This window comes from Labrus mixtus, chromosome 8, assembly GCF_963584025.1.
Source record: "Labrus mixtus chromosome 8, fLabMix1.1, whole genome shotgun sequence".
NCBI lineage: Eukaryota > Metazoa > Chordata > Actinopteri > Labriformes > Labridae > Labrus > Labrus mixtus.
Window position 1 is genome coordinate 21,707,972 of NC_083619.1, and position 25,766 is coordinate 21,733,737.

General features: G+C 39.6%; 2 protein-coding genes across 3 annotated transcripts in view; one reads left to right on the top strand and one right to left on the bottom strand.

Moving 5' to 3' along the window:
• Positions 1-12,789, top strand: part of st6galnac5a (ST6 (alpha-N-acetyl-neuraminyl-2,3-beta-galactosyl-1,3)-N-acetylgalactosaminide alpha-2,6-sialyltransferase 5a) — a 46,476-nt gene extending 33,687 nt beyond the window's left edge. For both annotated transcript variants that reach the window (XM_061045123.1, XM_061045124.1), the window contains exons 4-5: positions 5,064-5,171; positions 9,741-12,789. In XM_061045123.1, the coding sequence (XP_060901106.1) occupies positions 5,064-5,171; positions 9,741-9,999 (367 nt within the window). In that variant the 3' untranslated portion in view covers positions 10,000-12,789. The remainder of the gene's footprint in view (positions 1-5,063; positions 5,172-9,740) is intronic.
• Positions 12,790-14,901: 2,112 nt separating this feature from the next.
• Positions 14,902-25,766, bottom strand: part of pigk (phosphatidylinositol glycan anchor biosynthesis, class K) — a 33,041-nt gene continuing 22,176 nt past the window's right edge. The window contains exon 11 of the mRNA XM_061045125.1: positions 14,902-17,779. Within this exon, the coding sequence (XP_060901108.1) occupies positions 17,663-17,779 (117 nt within the window). The 3' untranslated portion in view covers positions 14,902-17,662. The remainder of the gene's footprint in view (positions 17,780-25,766) is intronic.

The window sequence follows — 25,766 nt, forward strand, 5'->3', positions numbered from 1 at the left end:
TTGAACTTTAAAAGTTTTTTAATTTGCAAATAGAGTGTGTGGTTGTGTGTGTGTGTGTGTGTGTGTGTGTGTGTTTGTGTGTGTCCGACTACCAGGCTGTTGTGATATTAAAGCCCAGTGGCTGTGTTTACATATCACAACAAATCACTGTGTTCCAGACAACCTGGGTCCTGTCTTAATTAAAAGAAAATGAGAAGTCTGTGCTTCGGCTGCGATAGCATCACTTTGGCTCGCTGCCGCTGTTTGTCGCTTGGACAGGCTCTAATAAAACGATGAGACACATAAAAGTGCTTTGTCACTATTCATCACGGGGTTACTCAGCCTGTGCAGATGATTAGTTCAGAAAACAAAGAGGAACTGGCCGTTTGGAGACACAATTTCCAGTGAACACAATGTTACAATAAAGGTTGTTTGACATGTAACACGAGTGTGAACTCAATCGTGAAATTTAAGCTCTAGATGTTGAGCCCAATAATGTCCACATGTCCATGAAACTTTGAAAAATGCTCAAATTGAAATGTTAATATAGTCCTTAAAATTGAAATCTTAGTCAGTTGTTAGAAATGGATGTGACCTAAAGACAGAAAAGTTTGTCTTCTAAAGGTACTCTCTCAACACTTCATGTTCCTCACTCCCCCTCACTTTCCAGGAAGATGCTTCTCTATCCCAGCATCGCCCTGCAGGTGAAACGTTCAATGTACAAATGCTAAACAAGCTTTTAAAGCCGTGATTCTTGCCTGACACGTATCCCCCTACACAGCTCTCTCTGTGAGAAAAAAAAAGAAACAAAGTCTGAACACCTCTTAAAACAAGAAGGTAAACCCTCCACCGCAGAAGTGTCACCCTCATCAAGCGGCGGCAGGCAGGCAGGGTTTCTAGGCCCCCGTCTGGTTGTTCCTGTCAAGAATTTTCTTATCAGGCTTGTTCTTTGTTTCTTTGCCTCACTGAGGTAAAACCCGAGCTGCCGTGGATGCTGCTGTTTATGTGTGGGAACAGAAAACAAGCAGTTACAAGCTTTTAGAAAGCAGCAGGGTGACGAGGCGGTCCAGAGATCAGTAACACATCCTGTCAAAATGCACTTAAGGAAGACATTGAACCTCTGCCCCCAATCTATCCCATGCACTACATTTGAATGGATATAGAGATATGTCCTTGAAAAAACAACCAAAGCAAAATTCAGACTTAATAAATGTTTGTTGTAAGTGTTTTAAAGTGGAGTTAGTATAACAAAAATATATGTTTAAACTCACTCCAACAATCTTCAAGGCTGGTCTGTCTGTCTGTCTGTTGATCCACAACTTTGGGTGAAATTTGAATGTTCATCAAATATTTGATTGATTGCGATGATGTTTTGGACAAATAGTCAGGAAGAGGACTCTGTTTTACTTCATTGATCAAGTTATATTTCACCAGAGCCAAAGTTTTCACTTAGCTGTTCAAATAGAAGAAAAAAAAAGAAATGGATTGGATGGAAATGGTTACATTCAAAGTGTTCACACACTCTTGTTTCTCAATGATCAGGGACTTGGGATCCTCCAACAATAGTCCAACAATAGGAGTTGACATTTGTGATGCTTGGAGCAATGTCATCACAACTGTTGGATTGTCATGAAATCTAGTGTTTATATTTGTGCCTTGCACAAGAGTTGGTGGTAATAATTCATGTCTTTGATGCTTTTTCTGTGACCAAACATTTAGAAATGGAATCAGACTCAGCTGTCCTCTGTGTTTTGTGCTAATGAGCTACAATGCTAAGCTAAGCTGGTAATTGATAGGCAAACATTAGGGGTAGTACAAAATATCGATATGGCAACATATCTTCCTCCTGACTTGTGTGACACTACTATTGGTGCCAAACACTGAGATTTTGATTTATTTTTAATATGGCGCTCTAAACAGATTTTCCTTCCAATGTAACTCACCGCGTCACCACTTCATGATTACTCTCACGCTGGTGCTTATGACATGAATGACAGTTACCGGAACAGAGGTTAATTGGCCAAAGACGAAGTTGACAACTGGATAAAGGTAGAAGAATAAGACAGTGGGACAGTCGGACAGCTGTGAAAAGAAGTTAAAGGATTGAGCATGATAAGAGGTGAAACTGACACCAAAATACATTAACCCTACATAAATCATTATATGAATGTCCCGCAATATATCAATTACAGCACACTCTCTGTATCATGATGTTATCTTTATTGTGGGCCACATATCATGTAAGTGTAGTTACCCTGCGATGCCAACATCTAGTTAACATTATACCTGCTTAGAACGTCAGCATCATGAACTTTATCTCAAATCTCAGCTGAGTCCAAATACAACCTCAGCTAGCTTCATTCATGGCTGAAGTTTGAATTACACTTTAGTCTTAAATCTGTAACTTTTTTATAGTACATTTCAATATTGCATTTATATTTTCCAGTGGGTTTAAAGTGAATTGTCAGTTGTAGTACTGCCAATGCCTAATCTGCTGCGTTTCTGCCCTTAAAGGAGTTTTTAATTCATTGACCTTAAATTCTTTTTTCACCTGAACGAAAGCAGTATAAGATTTATGGCTCCATCTGAAATGAAATACGTTTTCTGTACCAGGATTCAGTCCATTTTTTAAGATTCCTTTCTGCTCATTGTTGCGGTACATTACTGATGAATTCAAATGACTTTCATTGGAAGGGAAAATGCAAGATGAAGGTCAATCTATTACTTTTATATCACTTATATATACTTACGTATCAAATGAATGTGGCAAAGGTTTAGTGATGCTAATCATTAGTAATGTGGAAATGCTACATCTTTGATTAGAAATGAATGAACAAGTTAATAAAGTGTGATAAATGTAGGGCATTCAGTAGACCAATCTTTTGTTTTCCACTTCTCTATTAATTATGTTTTTTACAGTCAAACCTTGAAGTGACTCTGTGGGGACAGTTACAATGAAAAGTTGAACAGGTTACTAGTATTCATCTGGAAACCTCGCCATCATAGTTCCAACGGGCCCATCTAAAAAAATGCACCTGATAACTTATGCATGAATACATGCACTGGTCACCAGTCATAATCCCAGTTGAGACGAGGTTCAGCTGTGCAGCAGGGGAGCATGACTAGATGCACAGCTGTGCCCGATTCAGCTGAAGGATTCGAATGTATCCCTGCTGAATATTTTACATCAGCTCCCACTTCAATTATTTCACACCGTGTATGAGGAGCAGGAACAGTGATTGTGAAATGTTTTTTGGCTTCTATCATTTGTGATTGATTTGATGAATAGAGATTGTTCCAGACGTGCTTTGGACCACAGCAGGTAATCCACCTGCATCACTGTGTTTGGCGTGACTCTAGCTGTGGCTAAAAGCCAAAACGAGTTAAGAGCTGTGAAACACAGCAGTTCTTTGAGCTAGATGCTATTATCAGTGTTATTACATGCTTATAGGTTACCATGGTAACCATCTTGATTTAGCAAACCTTAATGGAATATCATTATAGGAATGTCATTAGTTCTGCAGGTATCACATAATATTCAGTGGTGTCTGGAAAGCAAGACAAGAATAAGAGGTGTCAGTCTGACACACACGTTATATTCCATCAGGACAAATCAAGTTCAAATTTATACATTCATCCTGTGAGGAGCATTAATTTCTCTACAAAATATTATCAAATAGTTGGAGATAGATTTCAGTTTGGACATAAAAGTTCAATTAAAATCCATTAAATTTTCCAATAAAGTTCAAGCTAAAGCGTTTCATGGAATAAGTTAAAAACTTTGATGAGCTGATGGTATCAGAGGTTATCAAAAGCCATCAGGATCCAATATATAATGATTGCAATCCATTTTTGGAACTTTCTTCCATTGGATCTAAAAACTGTGAACTCAGTGGACATTTTCAAAACTGCATTTGAAGACCCATTTGTTTAGATTTGCCTCTGTTTGATATACGTCTGCTTACTTATCTGTGTTTAATGTCTTTTTTGAAGTATTTTATTCTGAAGCACTTTTGGATGTCTGCTCTTAAAACATACAATATCATTAATACAATCAAAGCATTCAGCCTGGACTGAATACTTTGGTGTGGAAGGTGTGGACTGATCAGTGTTACCATCCCTGACTAACTTGAAACAGTTTGGTTGATGCATGTGATGCCATTCATGTCTACTCAAATATAAATCCTCAAAAGTTGTCTTTGAAGAATGTTCTTGGGATGTTTTTCTTCATGGGAGCCTTAAAAAAAATAAGCCTTTGATTAAAATTTCAATGTTTATGTTATTTATTCATTTAGATGTTCTCATTATAGCAACATTTATCTTAAAATAAACGTATAAAATGATCTGTCAATGACTCGAAATCAAAACTTCAGTGATGTCTATTTACTTTTAAATTAGAGACGTTTTTAATTTAAACTGAAGTTCTTCGTCATCCTTTTAGAAGTGGTTCAACTTTTATGACTCTGAAGCTCATTAACTCAGTTCAAAACCAACGAGGGATTCTTTAAGTAAATATGGTGTTCAGACTGGACTGTTTGTTCATCACAGAGAAACCCAATGAGAGAGAGAGAGCGCTCTGATGTCCAGTTAGACTCAGAGAGATTTTCTTATTCCATGAAATGATCATTTCATAGCTTTTTCATTACCGCTCATCGCAGAAAGCTGTGATTAGTGCTCATTACTTTGACTGAAACTCTGCAGCGGGAAAGCAGCAGATCATGCTGCTGCTGAAGCTCTGTCATTCCGACTATCGACACTACACGCAGACCAAGACCTCTTTCTGATTAAGGGTTTGCGTATTTGACAGGGTTCATTTGTATCAGTCGATATATGTAGGATGGATCTGTATTTTAATGAAGCTGGGAGGGAACACAAATGATCTCGCAGTCAGGAAAAATCGACCTCTGGATTTAGATCAATCTTCATTCTGCCATAAAACACAGATGTGAGATATTCTGATTATCGCTCCCGGTTAATCACATTCAAGAATCAAATATTGTACAGTTGGTATGCGGATGCTCTCCCACGCATGAAATCCACTCAACCCTTCTCTCTGTCTCCCTCCCTCCTCTTCCCCTCTGCAGGAAGATATCAAAATCATGGCTGAGCACCGGCTGGTTCACTATGACAATCGCCTTGGAGCTGTGCGATAGGATCAATGTCTACGGCATGGTCGCCCCTGACTTCTGCAGGTGAGACACTGCAGCTGAATGTAAAACGAAATGATCAGCTCACCACCAAGCATCCTCTCTAAGAGACTTTTAAAGCAAGCTTCGCATGCAGCAGCTTCGAATATCTCGAAAATCCAGAGAAGCACAGTCACCTGATAAGAAAGATTAAACTGGAATACATTCAAGCAGCTGATAAATAAAATGTCACTGTGGCTGGAGATGTGTTTTGAATACTTAAATGGTCTTAATATTAGTCAAAAGTAAGTCAGTAAACAGGCTAGAAATATAAATATTAATCTGCACATTGTTTTTTTTTTTAGATTTGGGAACGTGAGAATAAAACAGAAGTCTCACTCTGCTCATTTTTCTGAACACCAGCATCATGATTCAGAGCGTTTTAAACGATGCAAAAGATGTGATATATTGTAAAGAATGCGTTTCCTGCCAGTACACTTTTTTAGTCTTAATGATAAAACAAACTTGTGTCTGCGGTTTGCATCAGTAGACATGCTTCCCCTCAGGTTATTGGGGTTATTTAGATTTGTTTGTATTCAGCTGGTGTTGGAAGTTTTGGAAAATTAAGATGGAAAATACAACTCAGACAGTCAGAGAACATTTTGTACCCAACTTAGCAAGTTCACAGACGTTATCCTATTATGCAGAAACAGTGCAGACAAAAATCAATGTTGGTTCGGTGTTAAAAAAAGTTTATTTTTAAGAATTTATTGATGTACTGCGTAGCAAATTTTTGTCTCATCTTTAACTTATAATGTAGTATTAGGTTTTAACATCAACCTGCTGTCGATGTCCAGTCACCTAAATTTGTAATGAGCAACACAATATAGAACTTCCTGCTTTGCCACTGAAGCTGGCATCAATCAAGCCCTCAATCATGTCTCATAGCATGACTCACCTTTTACACCTTCACACCTCTTTTTTCTCTCAAGCTTGGTGTCTAAAACAAAAGAAGAGAAACGACCGAAACGATCAATGGAATAGTTGTTGACTTCAAAGTTGTAAGACAGAAAATCTATGCAGAAAAAGGCTGCATATCCTCAGTGAGAACTTAATATAGAAAGGCCTTTTTCTCCCCCCCATGACACATCCTGGATCATTGGAACTACTCTGATTGAAAAGAGGGAAAATGCCAAATGTGGAAAATAAATACTGGTAAAAGTTTAACTTCAGGGATTAGCCTTTCACGATAGTGTTTCAAAATGTATATTGAGGTGATCACACCAACATTTATGCTCCTACTAAATAGATAGTGAGGCCTTCTTGACTGAACTATTCCATCATCAGGCCGCAGGTGTTTATTCTGTCATGAGGTCATGTCTTTATGGTTACTGGGGGAACTTGTTTGCATGTTCTCTCTGATCAGTGCCAAGTGTAGCGAAGCACAGCCAGACAATGGTGAAGCGTACTGATGTTTCTCAGAAGCCTTTAATTATGCCCACAGGCTACAGGACAGACAAATAGCATAAAATTATCTCTTACAAAACAGATAATACAAAATGTGCCATCAGAAACCAATAATTAGCTGTATGACATGTTAATAGCACACAAGGACATTAATCAAAAGTTTACTTACATGAACTGTTAGCATACAAACAACCACAGCTAAAGCGCTAACAGGGTAGCGTGACTAAGATGAAAAGTATGATACCGTTAACCTTCACGAGGCAGCTAAATTGCACAAAATCACCATAAACAACAAAACACACACAATTCATAAGAGCAGTCGAACGTCACTTCCGGCTCGCCAGAGTGACCACGCCCCCGTTTTGGGTGAAAACAAGCCCCGAGAATGTATCGGCGGTAGATTAGAAAACACTGGTAGCCGTGCGATTAAACGCAATTGCGAAGCTTTTTGTACTTCAAACTATTTTAAAAACACAACTTAGTATTGAGTTTTCATTTACAAAGGACACCGGAGGGTAAAAGAAGAGCTCTGTGTGTGTTTGGACTGAAACTAGAGAGGATTAAAGTGGTAAATTGTGGGACCGCTGTCGTGTTCCTGCTGGCTTTAAGGCAGCGATCGCTCCGTGACAGAAGAGAAGTGTGTTAACAGATTCTTCACACATTCATTCACAAACGTATTTACAACGTTTCAACTGTCACGTCACATAAACATGTTGGTGAAAATGTCTCTAAACGAAGGAACACTACACCAAATCCTCTTACTGAAAACTTAAAGGTCAAAATAAAAAGTTTGCCAGCTCGATATAACACCTCGTCTCGCCCCATTCATCGTTATTTACACTCACGTATGAATACAAAAGGTTTTAATATCATCCAGGTGACTTTACATGTGTTATTCTTTTCTAAATCAGCTGATAACTCAGAGTTTATGTCCCCTTTTCTCTAAAATAAACATCTGTAACCACTCCATTACAGCTATGAACACTGGTAGAAACTGTTACAAATAAATATTATTTAAAAATAAAGATCCCTCTCGGGTAACACAGTTAATAATTACATCCTGGAAAGTACATTTAGTTTACGTCCTCTTACCAATCACGACTTGGAAACATTTGAGTTTAGATAGATAGAAGCTTTATTGTCATTGTATAAAAACACAACGAAACTTTGTTTGCAGCAATCCTGTACAGCAGCGTTTGCAAAGTAGGTTCACATATATTTATTACATTTACATTATATAAATAATTTATTAATTAATAAGATAAAACCTGATTAATTCAAAACCACCTGAAAAACAAACAAACAGTTGAGACAGGGCATTTTGAATGATTTGAATCTTTAACTGATAATGACTGTTTGTTATTTTTTTACTTTGGTGGTGTATAATTCAGCCCTGATATATAATGTTCTAATGAACAAAATGTATTCACTAAGACGTTTATGTTTTTGTCCATGTCATCGTAGACAGATGTTAATCCAGCTGTCCTTTGAAAAACATGTGACATTTTGAGTCATCAGTTTTTGCAGCAGTGACAACAAACATACAATTCCCTTGTTAGACTCTTATTTTGGATAATGATACAATAACTTTAAAATGACTTCATGTAGAATAAAGGCTTCCAGGTTAGACCAACTGCTTGTTGACATGTAAATGAAGAATGTGGCAGAGAAAGAAGGTTTTTTTTTCCAACAGCCTGACCGATCTGGGATTTTTGGGACTGAGGCCGATATCGATATTGGGCAGGAAAATAATCTGATATCGATATATCGGCCAATATCTGTCGAGATAGATAGATATAGATATGAACATTTATTACGTTGATTCCTCAAATGCAGATATAAAAGATATACAATAAAGACAAGATGGTCACTCAACTGGAAAGTGAGCATGTATCACTGCTTGACACTCTGGAGAGTGATGGTGTTTGTTTGAATCTATATAGCACACTCTGCTGGTGAAAGATAACTGCTAGTGTAATACAGTGATGCTCAAATTAAATGATATTTGACTGGTTAATAAACCTAGTTATATTGGCTCATATCTGCAATAAAATTTGCCGATACAGATTGTCATTGATAAGCTAATATCGGCCCGGCCGGTTAATCAGTCGGGCTCTAGTTTAAACCCACCAAAAGTATCAGAACATCAAACGTTCCTCCATCGTTTATCTCTGTTTAGTGGAAACATTTTTTTTTTCAAAGTGGCTTTTCAGTGCGTTTTTGCTCAACACTAAATGATGGCAGAGAAACATCATGCACTATGACGTCTGTCCCATGTAGCTAAAAGGCAAAGAATTATGGGATGCATAGACAGACTCTGTCAGCAAACCCGTCCAGCCCTCATTAGCAGAGTTTAACGGCTTGAATCACAGCTCACGTTTCAGCAGACTCTCCCATCGAGAGGTTTTAAAGGAAGAAGAACAAACCTTTTTAGATTTCTCAATAAAAATACCAAAGTGTAAAATGTTGAGTTAAACTTTGTTTCTGCTTTTGATTGATTAAAGAATTTTTTTTTATTTCGGGTTCAGGCAGAAAGAAAAGATGGAAATCTGTTTTATTTATTCAAGAATGGTTGGCTTAAGCAGATACTTATCAATCCTTTCGGATTGAGAATTCAAATCAATGTTTCTCAGACATCATGTTGAATATATTTGATGGACTTCAAGGGTAGATGTTTGAGTGAACTCATCAATAAATTAGCAATAAAAATCCATTATGCATCTACTATGTCCTGATTCAAATTTACAGGTTTTCTTTCCTCATTTATATTTATTTTTTCAATCTTTGAATTGTTGAACGTGTTGAGCCGCTTCTTGCTGTTTTTAAAAACCTTCAGTTTCATGAATTATTTGTTATTGTTCTATATTTTCCATCAAGTTGAGCTTCCGTTACTTCAGTGCTCAACCAAAGCTCAGCCACTTTTCAAGAAACTTTCTTTACTTGTCCTTTCCAATCAGTGTTCCGCTGCAGGTGGCCTTCAACAAATAATCAACGCGAGCTAAATCTGGCTCCTTAAGGCCTGGAAAGACACATCAATTCATGCAGATTAGTTGCCCTCCTTCACCGTAAAATGAGAAACTCAGTGGGGTGTCGATGGAACTCAAGTGCCTCATGAAAGATTTTTTTTCTTAAATGTCAAATGTCTCTCCTCTGTCACATTCACTACAGGGGGCGTCAGCATCAATCCGTCCCCTACCACTACTACGAGCCCCGCGGGCCGGATGAGTGTGCCATGTACATCTCTCATGAGCGTGGGCGGAAGGGAAGCCACCACCGCTTCATCACTGAGAAGCAAGTCTTTGCAAACTGGGCACGGACTTTTGACATCCACTTTTACCAGCCGGACTGGAGCCCCCCGCCTCTCCCGGCCAATCGGACACTGGAGACGGCGATCGCTGCTGCGCCTGTGGTACCCAAAAAGACGTGATGGGTGTGGGGGTTAGGAAATACTTTTAAGTGTTTTTATAGGGGAGAACTGAAAAACGTGAACTTTGCATTATTCAGGAGCTCTTGGACCTGAAACAGAACGGATCAAAACGGACGATCACCTCAGAGGAAGGATGGGCTTTTTTTGGGTTTTTTCTTTTTTTTTACACAGATCTCCACCGCTGCAGCTCCTGCTGTGTTTTCTCTATGGAGGTGAAGCAGTTCAGTTGTATGTCCATTTTTTTAAATAAAGCCTTTGTTAAGTGAGGTCATACAAGGAGGCAACAGCATTCACACTCTCAATGCATGCATTCATTGCAGAGCCTCCTCGTTTTTGTGCATACAGATGTGTGCGAGTGTGCGTGTGTGTGTGTATGCATATGTCTACCAACACTATCACAGAGCATACAAACTTGAGCCCGGGCTCTACACAAAGCCTCTCTTTGGCGCTGTAATACGAAGGATTCAGTGCTTACAGTTCAATAGAAGAAAATACCATTACAATACCCATAATCTAAAGAGTGTAGAGCTGGAGACAGCGTTAGCGGAATACTAATAAAACTGTAGCGTCAGTCAAATATGGCTTTTTGAAAGAGTAAATTATCCCTGTTCAGGGGTTTCTTCTCTCGCTGCCTGCAGATATTGAAGAGGTCAAGTCGGATGAGATTCTTTAGACCCCTAAAGACCTTCAAAGCAGATATTCACTTCCCTGACTTTGAGTATTGCTGCCTTTTAGATGTGTGCAATGTAAGCTCACTGAAGTGTCACCATAGTCAAAGTTTAAAACGCCAAACTTCCTGCTTGAATGACAAGAGTGTAACCTTACGGAGGGTTTAATCTTGGCCCGGTGCAGATGTATGATGAGGCTTTGTTGGCTCCTGTCACTAGGTAATAGTGCAATTTATACAGCTACAAGTCGGACATCCATGTGAATGCACAGCTAAGTCACAAAAGACAAGTGGGAGATTAAGATGGAGAGCAGGGATGCAGCGGTAGCATCTGTCCTACTATATTCATCTGCTGCTGCTGCCATGAGCCTGAATTACCTCGTGGGAGAATTACACTCTTTTTTTTTTTTTTTTTGGTTAAACTGATGAGTATGTGATCTGTCACTCCTCTCCTCTCCAGCTTTGGATTGTGTTTTACGTGCACTCTCCTCTCATTCGATGTAGTGTGAGTTACTCGTAGGCTGCCCCGTCCTCTCCCAGAGATCCTCTATTTTCCTCTCCATGAATAAGAATCAGGTCTGGAGGAAAGTGATGCCTCGTGTGGTTATCTTAATGATACATCCTGGTGCTGAGTCCGTATTGATTCGCCCTCATCTTTGTAATGTGAGTAATGAGAGGAGAGATGCCGTGGGTCAGATACATAGGTGCTCACACCTCGAGGACGTGATTCACATCATGTCTCTTTGGTGGAGACGAGGATACGACTGCTTATCATAGAAACAGCCGCAGGAGAGACTTCTGCTTCTGTTCGGTTTCTTCGCCTGGCTCCACGTCTTGCTGTTGACTCTGTTGTGCAGCAAAGTGTGAGAAAGTGGTTTGTTTATTTGTGTTTTTATCTCAGAGTGGAACAGGTTAGCACAATAATCTGTCCAAGGGAACTGATAAGCATTTAAAGGTTCTGGGTCTTTGCCTAATTGCTGGGGGGGATTTCTTCAGAATATTTTCATTTACTAGAATTTTTTTAGTTGTAAAACACAAAACGAACAAAATTCCATCTACAAGTCTTCAGAGGTCAAACTGACAGGTTCAGTTTGACAGAGAAATTTCTAAAGTTATTCCATTTACAGAGAATAGCAGCATCTCATTGCTGCATTATGAAAAAGTGGAATATTTATACAACTTGCTTCGTAAATAACTAAGTGGTTCTTCCCTTTCACACAGAGTTTAATGCCATTTGTCATGCCCATGCAATGTAGTTGCAGTCAGCAGCTGGTTAGCTTAGCTTAGCATCAGCTGAAAACGTAAATGTTAAAAACAAAATGCTGTTTTCCTTGAGGTTATTCACTTGGTCTTACATTGATTCCAGACAGTTCAAGGTTCAAGACAAGAAGTATAATGCCCAACAACACCCCCTTAAACAATTTTGAATTTTTATTTTCTGCTATTCTTTTATGCGGCTAAAATCAACATATTCTGTTCCAATAAAAAAAAGCTTTGCCTGGTAGATGGACTTTTTCACTGTATGAGCAGGCCTAGCTGCTCGTCGTATATCTGTATGCTTAGCTAAAGGTACTCAAAGCTAACTTAAGCTATGTTTTTCCTGTGCAGACTTGACAGTAGGGGTACCAAATAAAACTTCAATAGTGATCCTGAAACCTGTTAGCCAACACAATTAACAATGTTTTTAAGAGTTTTTGCTTTTGACTCACTCTTTTTTTTAATAGGTATGGCAACATCATTAACAGCCTCTGTTAATTTTATTTACAACATATTTTAAAAAAAAAAAAAAAAAACAGAAAGAATTAGGTTCTAGCAAAACAATAATTGTGTAACATGACACAGTATATATATCTGAACATTCCCCTAATAGCAAGAGATACAAATATCTAAAGTGAAATCAATCTGAACACCTAACACACAGCAGGACAGGATGTTTCCCAACAATAACAAACTTTCAAACCTTGAATCACTCATCCATTGTCTCCAATTATTCTCTGTTAGCCGATTGATGTCCAAAACAACCAGTTCTTAAAATACTTCTGTTTTATTTTCTCCGGGTTTTTTTTCTTCACATAATGGAAATGTAAAATTCAAATCAATAAAGTACTTTTTATCAATACTCATTTCTTTCTGCCGTTTCTGTATGTGACGTTTGGAAAATGTTAAACATGATTAAAATAAAAATGGATGTAGTTTCTGGTGTTGTGTGTACAAGCCCTCTGAAATAAAGGATGAAACGCGGAGGTTTGTGCAGAACGAGCGGGCGGTGACTCACCTTCACTCTCCACTGACGGCAGCTGCCATCTTAGCCTTTCAATCTCCCTCTTCCTGTCTGGTTGTGACATCCGGCTGTGTCATACTGAAATAATAATGAAAGACAGGCAGAGCTACAAACAGATCCCTGAATGTCTTTAAAGCCGAGTGAAGAAGAATACTTATATATAAAAAATAACACCGCCTGAATCAGCTGAAGGTAAAGAATGTATATAAAGGTAACATTAGAAGATGATGGCCAAGGACAAGGACTCAGCTGAAATTCATGCCTTTAGTTATCAGACACTTCAGCCTTATACATATACACACCAGAATTACGTCATTGCAATCTATAATAAAATCATAACACATGGAGCTGAATGGTGTACTTTTAAACATGATTATTCTTTTTGCTAAAGACTATAATGTGTCCATTATGAGTCAATCTTCTCAGCTTCTGTTGTTAGCATTATTTAGTTTTTGCTGCAACTGAATCTCCTCAAAACCAGCACATAGGGACTGAATAGTATCCGCCTTAAGACTAGGGATGAAATGTAGCTATTGTGCTAATTCTGGCACATTTACTTTGGCACGTATTGATAATGAAAATGAATTGAATTGTTATTGGTGTTAGCACAACATGATAAACAAGTCTCTAAATGAATGCTGAATCACACTGAGCTGCAGAGATTTAAAAAAGAAAAAAAAAGTCTTACTCACTGGCTTTCTCCAGCAGATGAAGTTTTGGTTCTGTTATAACGTGTGAAGAATTTGTATTTCACCTGGACGTTACATTTGATACTTCTCTGTAGCTTTCAGTCATATCAAACATCCTAAAGACTTTTTGTTTGTTTTATTAAAGGCATTTTTTGGTAATTTTTGCCTTAATTGAGTGTGACAGCTGAAGAGAGGAAGTGTTGGGAGTATAGTGTGGGGGGGATGATGTGGAGCAAAGGGCCGAAGTCGGATTCAAACCCACAGCAGAAGCAACAAGGACTACAGTCTCCTTACATGGGGCACGCTACATAACCGCTAGGCTATTCAGCACCCCAGACTTTAAAAAAACCTCTTAATATAATTACTTTTAGCATTTGTCATTGGATAAAAAAAACACCCAAATTGCTCAGTTAACGACAGATTTTCTTTTTGAACCAGCCAGTCTGTTATTTGAATTCTTCATGCTTCTCGGTTTACTCCCGCCTTCTTGTAAATAAATGAACTCCAAACAAAGCAATCTGTTTAAAAAAAGGAAACGTTCATTTTAACTACAGAGCTTCTGTCAAAGCCAACACAAGAGTGTGTCTCTCTCCTTAAATGTAGTTCTCTTAATCAAAGATAAAGAAAGAAGCCATATTTAAATTTAGAAATACAGTGAGCTAGCAGCAATGATCATGACTTCTGCCACAGCTTTTGTTGCAGATGAAAAGGAAATCTGCAGCTGCTAGAATTACTGGGAATGACTGACATTTCAAAGGCTCCATAATGGGGACGAAGTTGGAAATCCAGAGCCTCCGTGGAAATTGGACAACCTGTCATGCACACGCTCCGTCTCTGAGACAGCATTTGTGTTTTTCTGTTTGTGTCATTTAATTAAACAGACTGGCCCAAAGGGCTAATGTCTACGTTATTCTGCTTTGAAAGACAAGAAGTGTATGCATTTGAGCTAGCTGGTGAATGCTGATGCTGTTCACTGTTTGAACAAGTAGTGTGACACATTCACAGCGATCTTTCCTGACTGAAATCTCTCTGCCTCTCTGGAGCTGTAAGATTGTCCTGTCCTTGGTTTCTCTTCACCAAGTCAGGTGTGAGAGAAGAAAGACGGATGTTTATTAACATTGAGGAACCACAGCGAGCGAGGCGAGTACATCATCAGGTTGAAAGCCTGAGCATATTCAACTCCATCTGGGAGTGTGAAAGTAGGAACCAGAGATGCAGATGAGATGCAGTCAATTTTGAAGAGGGTTTAAGAACAAACAAATCCGTCTGAGATCAGGTGGCTTTAATTTTCTCTGAATCCGCTGCCATGTCTTGTACACATAGATTGTATGCGGAGGCTTGGATCCGAAGGCTGCTCTGTCTTTTGAACAGACAAGGTTGGAACAAAAAAGAAAACAACATTTAAAAAAGCTGCCTCGATTGTTTGAACCGTTTCCAGAAAGAAAACAACAGAGCAGAGTGTGTAAATCAACCCAGGCGCCAAATAATTCAAGGATGTCTTTGTGTTATAAAACAAGTTTAGACTGTGAGCTCTGCCAGGAATACCTTCAAGGGTTTTTGGAGCAGTAAAAGGAAAGCGTGTGTCTTGAAAAAGCATTACAGAGTAATTGAAGAAGCTCAATATCTTTGAAATAAGGTAATAAAAACGGCAGTTAAAGACGCAAATACGATCCTTTTATTCAGTGTTTCAACTTTAATCAGGGTATCAGAGTCCGACCAATTTTTATACAATGAGCTCGCTCTGAAAGGGGATGTGAGACTACAGGAAATAGAAACAGGGAAGAAGAAATAAGCCTTGCATAATTAATGTAAAAGAAAAGGTAGATGGTGGCTGACGCAGCAGCTGCCTTCACATACATATGGTTCAATTTCCAGCTTCATCTATTTTCCACTTCAGCTGCAAGAGAGGGTGACAGCAGACGCCTGATGGGCGTGTCCTCGTGCCAAGGAGCAAAGATAAACTACCACAGGTTCAATCCATATGCGCTGAGCATCAGTCATTCCCCCAACAATGAGCTTAATGCAGAGTTGTAACACATAGTGAGGAAGGGAGAGCGGGGAAAAGGAGGAAAAACACGTCCAGGCGTAGAGGAGATTCATTTGGGACGACCGGCAGCTTACTGGGTTATCACTCACTTATCGCTGCTGTTGCCGAGACGTTGGAAATAGCTGGGGAAATAGCTGTCCATCACCCAGAATACAATCAGCCGAGTACATGGCTGGGGAGCTAATGGATGTTTCCACAGGGAGGGCAATTTGGAGAATGGGAAAGTGGATGGGTCCATCACTGCGAGATGGGATTATGTGCGATTGTTATCCCTCACAAGCGGGATGTGACGGTCAAGGGGTGTAATGTATACGGACAGGAGGGACATTAATCAGTGATCTCTGCACAGTTCTCTCACAGCCAATCAGCCTACCCCTCATCCCACATTTTCTTCCTCTGAGCGAGCGAACATTTCTGAGGAGCTCTTAAACAAAACTGCTGCTGAAATATGCAGAGCGGCACTGTCTCGAAAAATAAATTAAACTCTTATCTGTGGACTTAATTCAGTGCATTTTTTACCAAATCAATGCAATTATGGATTGGCTCGACAAAACAAGAATTTTAGACACACAAGAAATAAATATAAGTTGAAGTCCTTGTGAACAAGAAAAACATGAAAACAGTTTAAAACACACAGCTCATAGGCAGCCCATGCAGAGTTGGAGCTCTGCGTATCTTTCAAGTGTTTGTCCCTTCCACCTTGTCAGCAGAGTTGATCCAATACCGATACCACTGACAGAAGCCACTTCTGATAAAGCCTTGAATGCAGTATTGGCAAGTCCGTCAGTAAATGCAGCAATCTGATAGCATAATGTATTCCCCCCCAAATTAATCTTCTACCTCTATCATTCATAGACTGTATAAAAAGATGGAGGACATGACAGCTCCCCAAAAGTGAGGCCAAACTATTCGGCGCTCCCCCCAGAGACTTCAGTCAAGGTCATAGGCTCTGCCTCTTCTCTGTTAACAAGTGAGACACGGGTAAAACTTCAGAATCGAAATACGTTTAAAATAAAAATGTCAAACATGGTTTCGGTCTTTAAAGTAACTACTTATCATGGTAATTAATGTTCAGTGGCTCATTCATCTAAAAGTTTTAGTTTTGAAATTGGATTTTGGTGCTATATAAAAGAGTAAAATGCCATGGTTGACAGCTCAGTTGACAAATGATTTTCTTATGGCGCTGTGTCTGTAGAGAGAAACTGAACAAACACTGACAATAAGTCACTGCGTCTCTGCTTCAAACTGACATTAGAATCTGTACTCCTGTGGCCTTGAGGGATTTTGTCCATTTAATTGGTAAGTTAAATGTGTGTAAGCAGAAAGGGCAGGATGTCAAAACCAGAACAGATTCTACTGTGCCGTCTCGGGCTCCAAATGACATCACCAGCACAATATATCAGCGCCCATTGAAGGTTTTTTTTGGCTTCACTATTGTACAGTGGGAGGTGGTTGAGAAGCATCGCTCATCTTTATATACAGTTAATGGTTACAGCTAATTTGCTGGCGACAATAACCAGGAACTAAACTGTAATGGAAGCTGAGACTGTAATGTTAGTCAAAGCTAACAAAATGGCAGCAATCAGTGTTTTTCCACAATTAATTTGTATATGCATGTTTTTTTTATCTCAGTGGCATCAAAGGGCTACGCGCTATTGGCCAATACTCAAATCGGAATATCGGAAATCCATATCAGCAAGGTAAGACGGTATCGGATCATCTCAACTTTTCTCATCTAGAATTGTACAATATTTAATTTTCCCAGGTAAAAAACAATCAACATTCAAAAACAAAAAAAGGCACCAATTCAATCGTAACGTTTCTGGCAGCGCTGATGCGGTGCCATACATCTTCATTCCATTTCAAGGCAAAAAATAATCCAGTCACAAACTGCACCTTCCCTCTAAAATCCCCTCTGCAAAAGCTCCCGATTGACTTCCTCGTGTCCTCAGATATCCAGCGGTGAACACGCTGAGGCCTCAGAAGATGTGTTTGAGGTGTTTAATGCCATACGTCTTGAAAAACACCATGAGGATTAGAGTCCACAGGCCCAGGATGAAGCCATCAGGAGGATGCCAGTCTTTCTGCTTTGGTTTCTGGAGGGAGGAGGAGGAGGGGGAAAGAGGAGGGAGGGATGAGGTAAAGGTGAGGTGAGGATGGGGGTGGAAAGCGGGAGGAGAGACTGCAGTTAGTAATAGTGTGTATATTTCTCCTGTTGAGGCCGCGGCTGATTGTTCTGTCATTCACACAGGCAGGCAGGCAGACGCGGAGTCTCACTCTCACACACACACACACACACACACTCATTTCATCCCTTTATGTACACTATCTGCTGTCTCACACACACACACACACACACACAAACACAAAAGTTCACACAGAGAGCCGGTGGTAAGACTCATCAGTACGCCTCCCCTGTCTCGTGTTTGTCCCATTCACTGCCACATCATCACTTTGTGTATGATTATACTTTTAAATCTCCCTCGTATTAAACATGCAACTCACAAGGAGCACATTTATATGCTAATGCAGCGACAATATTCTGTGGAGAGATGAGATTTAACCTCTAAAACATCTTCCCAACTCTTCCGCTGGTGACAAAGCCATAGATAGTCTGTGAGGACGCACTTAGAGATTTCTGTTATCCCCCCGCTACACAAGCCGCCATTATCCAGTCATGAAATCACCAGTCAGAAAAAGGGATCCCCCAAAGCCAAACACCCCAGGACTTGGCAAAGAGGATGAACACACAGACGGAACGCGCTCCAAGTCTGTGCGAATCACACTGTACACACACACATCAGCCCGGCATACAGTGTAGTACAGCTGCTACACAATCCGTGTCTCTCTCCGGCTTTCCAGAGTGCTACTAGTACGCAGTGTACATTTTCTCTCTCTGAAGTAAATCCACATCGGCCTCACACACACTGCTGTAGGAGTTTGAGACATGCTGGCATGAGACTGACAGGCCCTGAAGGATAAGACAGTGGTATGAAATCCCAGTCGAGGGTCCAAAAACTATTACCCATGAACTCAGAGTGACTACAGCTGTAAGACAAGGTACCAAGTTATCCATCATGCAGCCTGTGGAGCAAATCAATCAGTTTTTAATTCCAGTTTTGAATAGTGATGGGAAGACAATGGAGCTCCCCCAGAGTGAAACCAAAACATTTGGAGCAACTTCTACAAAAGTCGCGATTCCACTAAGCTGTCCGGTTTGGTTCAGTACAGTTCGGTACGGTAAACACTGAACTTGCTTGCGTTTCCACAGCTAACCGTACCCTTTCTTTGTTAAGTGGAGTGTAAGCCAGATGGAGACAGCCGGGTCAGCTATGTAATAATTATTTTCGCGTTAACACCTTTAATTAATTATCGCCGACAATCAGTTTATCTCGCATTAACGCAGTTTTTATTATTTATTTTCTTATTGTAAAAGTCTGTTGCTCACTGGCTTTTATTTTGTAAAATTCCATCGTGAGCGAGCCTCGTATGTCGCTTACTGCTGCGCATGTCTGCTGCGCATGTCTGCTGCGGCGCTCACAGGAAAGAGGAAACAGTGTTGCCAACTTGGCGACTTTCTCGCTAAATCTGGCGACTTTCCAAACCCCCTTGGCGACTTTTTTTTTGTCAACAGCTACTAGCGACAAATCTAGCGACTTTTTCTGGTGTTATTGGAGACTTTTTTTGGTGTAAGAAACTGACGTGAAAGCACGTATTGCTCTGCAGTTACTGTCCTCAACGAGCAGCGGGTGCTGCCGTAAGCCCCTCCCCCTTCCAAAAGCCCTCACAGGCTGTCAGTCAGAGAGCAGAGAGGAGACCCACACCACTCTGCGTCCAGACTGCAACGAATGCAATAAGCTTTAGTTTTGTATTTATTTGCTTTGATTACATTGTTTAAGTTGAGAAGTACATTTACAATAAAAGTGCGCTATACAATGAATCATATATTACATATATTATATATAAGACAGATATTTCAGGATATGTGGTTTTTCACAATATCAAACCTAGTTATTATATTTGTTTTAATACCTAAGAGAAGTATTCAGTATCTAACAGATTCGGTTAGCACTGAAGCTCAGAGCAGATCGTTTTCAGAATCCTCTTCAGGATTTAGAGTCACTATTTTGGCACTTTAGTAGCAAATAAAACTAATACATTGTAACATGACTGACTAACTGCAATGCCATTTGATGGTTTCAACAGTAAAATGCCACCAGTCATCAAGACTGTAATTTATAAGTAAATTGATTCTGAACAGCTGAAGCGGTCAGCTAATATTTTGCTGAATTTCACATCTTATGAGAAGTGCAAACCTGCTGAATTGGCATATGTACAGTGGACTCTTTTGCAGAACTGGCAGCCACTGTCGAGTGTTAAAGGATCTGAAATTACCACCCACTAAGCACCAAATGCCAACACAGTCTTTGGCAGCTAAACCCTGGCCATGAAAGTCTAATACCGCAGTTATATTCTTTTTAACTCTCTCCCGCTATCATTTCTTTTAAAGTCCAGTTTGATCTCAGATAGGCTTCTCAGTGGCTGACTGTCACGCTCCTGTTACACAACTCTACATTATTTCTGTGAAGAAGGTTGTTAATGAACCTGACCCACTGCATATTGTTCAATAACACAATGCACCTGACTCTATTCACTTGAGAGCAGGCATCCATGTTTCTATGAATACTGAATAAGAATTTTCTTGGACAGTGAACATTATTTTATATTCAAAATCTCTTGAGAAAGGATGAAAAATCAAGTTTAAGGAAGTGTGTAGAGCTGTGTAATGATGCCCGATTGTGTCCTCTCAAGGCTGTCTTCTCAATACTAACTCAAGGTTTGTGCACGGACACTGCAGATTTTTAATAAAGAAGGAGTGAGGACGGGGTGCCGGATAGCCTAGAGGTTATGTATCACAGCCCATGTACGGAGGCTACAGTCGCCTTGGCAGTGGCCATGGGTTCGACTCTGACCTCGGCCCTTTGCTGCATGTCATCACCAACTCTCTCCTCCCACCTTCTTGTCTCTCTCTTAAGCTGTTTTATCTAATCAATTAAAAATAACCTTTAAAGAAATCATAAAAAAAAAAAAAAATAGAAGGAGTGAGCACAGCAGGAGACTTTGAACCACATCTTACTTGAAATGTATCCAACAGCTCAATCAAGTCAAATCAATAGAGCTCAGTGCAGAATGCTGAAGTGGAGAGGTTTGTATCAGCCCTCGGCTCTCATCGAGACATAGTGGGAGACAGATTCAGGGTGTGGAAGTCCACGGCAAAGAGCTTCTGATTTAAAGCTGCATTCACACTGCAGATATTAGCTTGTATTTTCTGCTCATACTCAGACTTTATTGGCCAACGCTGGCAGGCAATAAACGGATTCAGAAGAGAAAAAAAAGAGGAAAAAAAAGGACTGGAGTAGTGGAGATGTGAGGCATAGATTACAGGCCCCTACATACACTATTCAACAGTAGGTAGTGTCGGACAGAAATCAGGCTGCAGGTTATTCGGTGGAAAGAGCTCAGTGCTTCATCAGACATGCAGTGAGCTGAGGAGATAATAAAGGAATGATGACAAAGCTTATTTTACCATGAACCCTGAATAATGGGAGTCAACATGAACAGTTTACTGCCAAGGTTGGAATATTTTCTGAAATTACACGAGACATTTCCTTATTGGTTTCTGTTCTATTCAAGCAGGCTAAAACCAGTAGGACTAAGTTTAACGTTTTTATATAGAATTATTTGAATTAGATTACACAACCAAGGGCTGAAACACGAAGCGGAAACCTTGGATGTTAAACATATTTACAGCAGAATTAAACATGTTAACAACCCTGGAAATAAACAATGGTTTCATTTCTCCTTATCTCATTTCTTAAGGGATGAATTTCCTTATAATTCTTTTTTCGTATCTGATTATATTAAGGCTTAGAGTTTTGCATTAGTAGGCATTATACAGGGTTTGGCTCATTTGACTGACATGTGGGGGTGTGCATCTTCAGAAACCAAAAAGTGTTGCCACTGAGACTATACTCCAGGTTTTTACAGCCAATGTGAAACACTAACAAAAATCCTGTAGCTATAAGATTTCAGTATATGAAATAATTGATTTAGAGCTCTACTGTATGAGTACAACAGGCAAAAGTAATGTATTTGAAGACCTTTACAGTTTCCCATCTCTTTGCCTTGTTTTCTTGGAGAATTGAAATACATATACAAATCATTGTAGAGAGCTGTCTCTGAGTATTAGGATCCTGCAGTTTTCCCCAATCTCCCCACTGTTTTATAATTTGGCCAGGTTGGTTTAAAGATTAAGATCAGTGTTCTTTAATAAGTCTGTCGTGAATCAGACAATTAAACTATAAAGTATATTTCTGTTGTTTGCAAGCAGATGAAACTGACAAGGAGGAACCTTCACGTAATCCAAGGTGAACAGAGAGAAACAGAGAGATGAATTGTTTTCCCCTGCAGTGTGGGCGGGTCTTGTTTTCGCTCTCTAGTGCCAGGTCAATGTCAATCAAATGTGATCAAACAACCCCACCCACACAGCGCACAAGAGGCAGATAAGTAAACTTTTGGAGTGTAAAATTCTTTATAAATCAAACCTATAGACCAGGATTATTTCCAAATCAGGGTACAAGAGTCATATCTTTAAGGTGATGTGACTCAGGGTTTATTTTTTAAATGTCTTTACTTTGTTGTGTGCTTACAGAAAGATATTTCTCTTTTATAAATATTATTTTTTAATGCACTTTTTTCCCTTTTAATAAATCCGGACCACAATCATTACATCTATTATTCATGGCCACTGCCAAATTGAAGTACAGCAGCTCTTTCACTAAACTGCTTAAACAGTTTGAATGCCTCTGTTGGTCATCTGTGATTCGCAAACAATAAATAACCAAACAGTCAGAGATCGTGAATCCTGCTCATAATTCAGTTGAAATGCTTTTTGCACACCCCAGAGCTCCTCTGCTGCTGCTGACAGCCCCTGTAAGCAGAGGAGTCAATCACATTGGACCCGAGCGCAGGTAGTTTAAGACGCAGTATCTGGTTTAAAAAACACTTGAGACCATTTTCCTGACATACGGCTCTGAAGAGAGAGCATCAGAGCAGCAACACAAACGAAACACTCGGCTCTCTGCTGCACTATTATCTGATACTGTCAAAGGTACTATTTTAGATTAGTCATTTTACAAGACTTTTTTTTTGGTGTTCAGCTTCTACTGTTAACCTGTGTAGTTTACAATGCAGTTTGTTTACAATAATGACGCCCCAAAAAACGGGTTATGATTCCAATACAAAGAATTTGAATCAACAATGGTACAGCACTTTTAAGGACATACTTGTTTTACTTAAAGAGGTAATATGTAAGATATCTGCAGAATTAAATCAACTGTTTAGGACACCCCTCGGTTTGCCAGGCAAAAGGCAAACCAACAGGTTATTGCAGTGATGGAAGTTGGCAAGCAAACTGGTTCAGATCTAACTGATTCTACTCGACTCAGGAAGCCTCAACATTGTACTAATAAGCTCCGCGACCAGGAACATGACATTTTGGAGATGCTTTTGAAAAATGGAGAGAGCTGAGAGTACTAAGCGGCTAAACACTGAAGCTTCTGTGCCCGTGACATGGCAACCTGCATGTGCATCGTCTCTAGGAAGTAGAGGGCGGGAAGACAGCTCTTTCCAATGTTTTGCATTTGGACTGCAGGACCAATTTTTTTTTTTTTTTAAGATTTTTTTGTTTGGGGGGCTTTTTGTGCCTTTAATTGAGAGATAGGAGAGTGGATAGAGTTGGAAATCAGGGAGAGAGAGTAGGGAATGGCATGCGGGAGAGGAGCCACAGGCTGGATTCGAATCTGGGCCGCCCGCTTTGAGGACTACAGCCACCATACATGGAGCGCATGCACTAACCACTGCGCCACCAGCGCCCCTGCAGTACCAATTTTAAACTACGTCTCAGTCTTACATTTAGCGGAATAGCGCCTTTAATTATTGTAGTTTAGTCATTGAGAAACTCTCATCCTGATTGTCCTCTCTGTTTTAAAAAGCAGTCTGTCATGCTCCTGCTACAATCTGCAGAGATTTGTTCTGTACTCTCAGCAAATTCAATTATTTTTTTGTTTTTAAAATATATGACAAAAAGAAAAATGGCTCTTAACTCTTGGTCAGTCTTGGCCTTGAGCTAAGGTGGAAGTGCAGTAGATACATTTGGATCTTCAATTATGAGTTTAAAACAAGATAAAACAAACAAACTGGTGTCAAATCTGTGTGTTGTTTATATTTCTTTGAAATGATTGATGATTTTTCCTTCATGATTGCTGCATCCACTCTTAGAAAAACATGAGGTTCTGGACAGTGGTGACCCGTCTGCTCTAGATAAGCTGAAACAGAAGCTTCTCCCAATCAAATCTGCCAGCATGCTTGAGTTGTCATCCTCCATGTTTTTCAGGTCAAACTGACACAGAGCTTAGACAGCAGTGATCTGTCCCATAGAGACGTAGCTGTAATCAGATGAATTCTGACCTGACAGTTGAGACTGTCACTGCACGGTCACTGGTTTTAGACGGCACAAATCGTGTATTCACTGAGGGATTTTAATTCCGGCTCTCACTACACGCAGATCTGTGTTACATAACAAAGTTTGGGTTGGAACATTTTCTTAGCTTCGGCCTTGGTGACAAAGTGGCCATCACAAAGACAAGTATAGGAGCTGAGGGTTAAAGACCTGGAGGACGAAGCAGAGCCTGGTCCGGGATGTTAATAAGAAACGACTGGGAGCGTGTGGCCACTGGGGGCAGTTGACCTCCATGGCTATGGTGAGCAGAAGTCTGCGTGACTGTGACTCTCTGTGTGTGAGCGTGTACATAAGTGTGTGTGTGTGTGTGTGTAAACGCCCCTTGGGTGAGAAAGAGCAAAGGGGGACGGATCGACTGCGACAGGAGCGCCATGTCAGCACAGCCAGAGGACAGAGGAGCATATGTCAAGATGGAGGAGAGAGAGGGAGACGGTGATGACTACACAGTTTCACTTAGTGACATTTAATCAACTATTTATTAGTTTCACAATCAAATCCATGTTTAATCATCTTAAAATAATACTAATACTTGATATGATATGATTGTTACTTTGGTCTTGCCTTGAAGTGGTGTTGTTCAGAACTGCATTGTGCTGACAGGTGTATCTTAACAACCATATTCTAAAATGCTAAATAGGGCGGGAAAAGAAAGAAAAATAAATCATGTAAAATAAAAAGTTATGAAGTTCTCACAGTGCAACATCAGTCTTAAAAATCCTAAATGAATTGTTGAAAGAAGACATATCTGTGAATGAATGAATATCTTGCTGAAAAATGTAAATGAAGCTCAATATCCTATCCTATATTCAAGGGCCTTAAACCTGTATTCTTTCTAATGGCCAGCAGGGGGACGCATCAGGGTTGCAAAAAAGGACTTGTTGTATAGAAGTCTATTAGAATAAACTCCGCTTTTCACTTCATTTATTACCTAGTCAAACATTCAATGTTGTTGATTTTGTAAATTATTATGATTCTAACAATGGGAAAAAGAGGATTAAACAGGGTAAGTTTTAGGGCTCGACTTGGCTTTAAATCAATGCAATATGTATCCTCCCTTTCATCCAAATAATAATAATAATAATAATAACTTATTGCTTCTTTACAGAGAGCTGCTTTTGGCTTTAAAACTGAAGTCCAACAACCTTAAAAATGTGCGCTTACAAACAAAATTATAAAAAAGTTGTTACAATATTAAGATAAGATAGGATAGGACCAACATGAAATTCAAGAAAATAAAGTGCAAGAGTATGAAGAGGATAATTTTTCTTGATGTTATATGATGCACACATCTGTGATGACCTGATAAACCGGCCCAGCCAGTTTATCAGACTTTCTATAGAAAGTAATATGTGAGATAAAAGTCTAAACTTCTCATGACAACTGTCTCTGTAATCCAAGGGAACATCAAATACTTTCTTTTGTCTAACTGAACAGCAAACGAGCATGTGAAATCCTCACAGCTGACAAACTGGAAACAGTTTCAGGAACTTTTTGCTTATTGA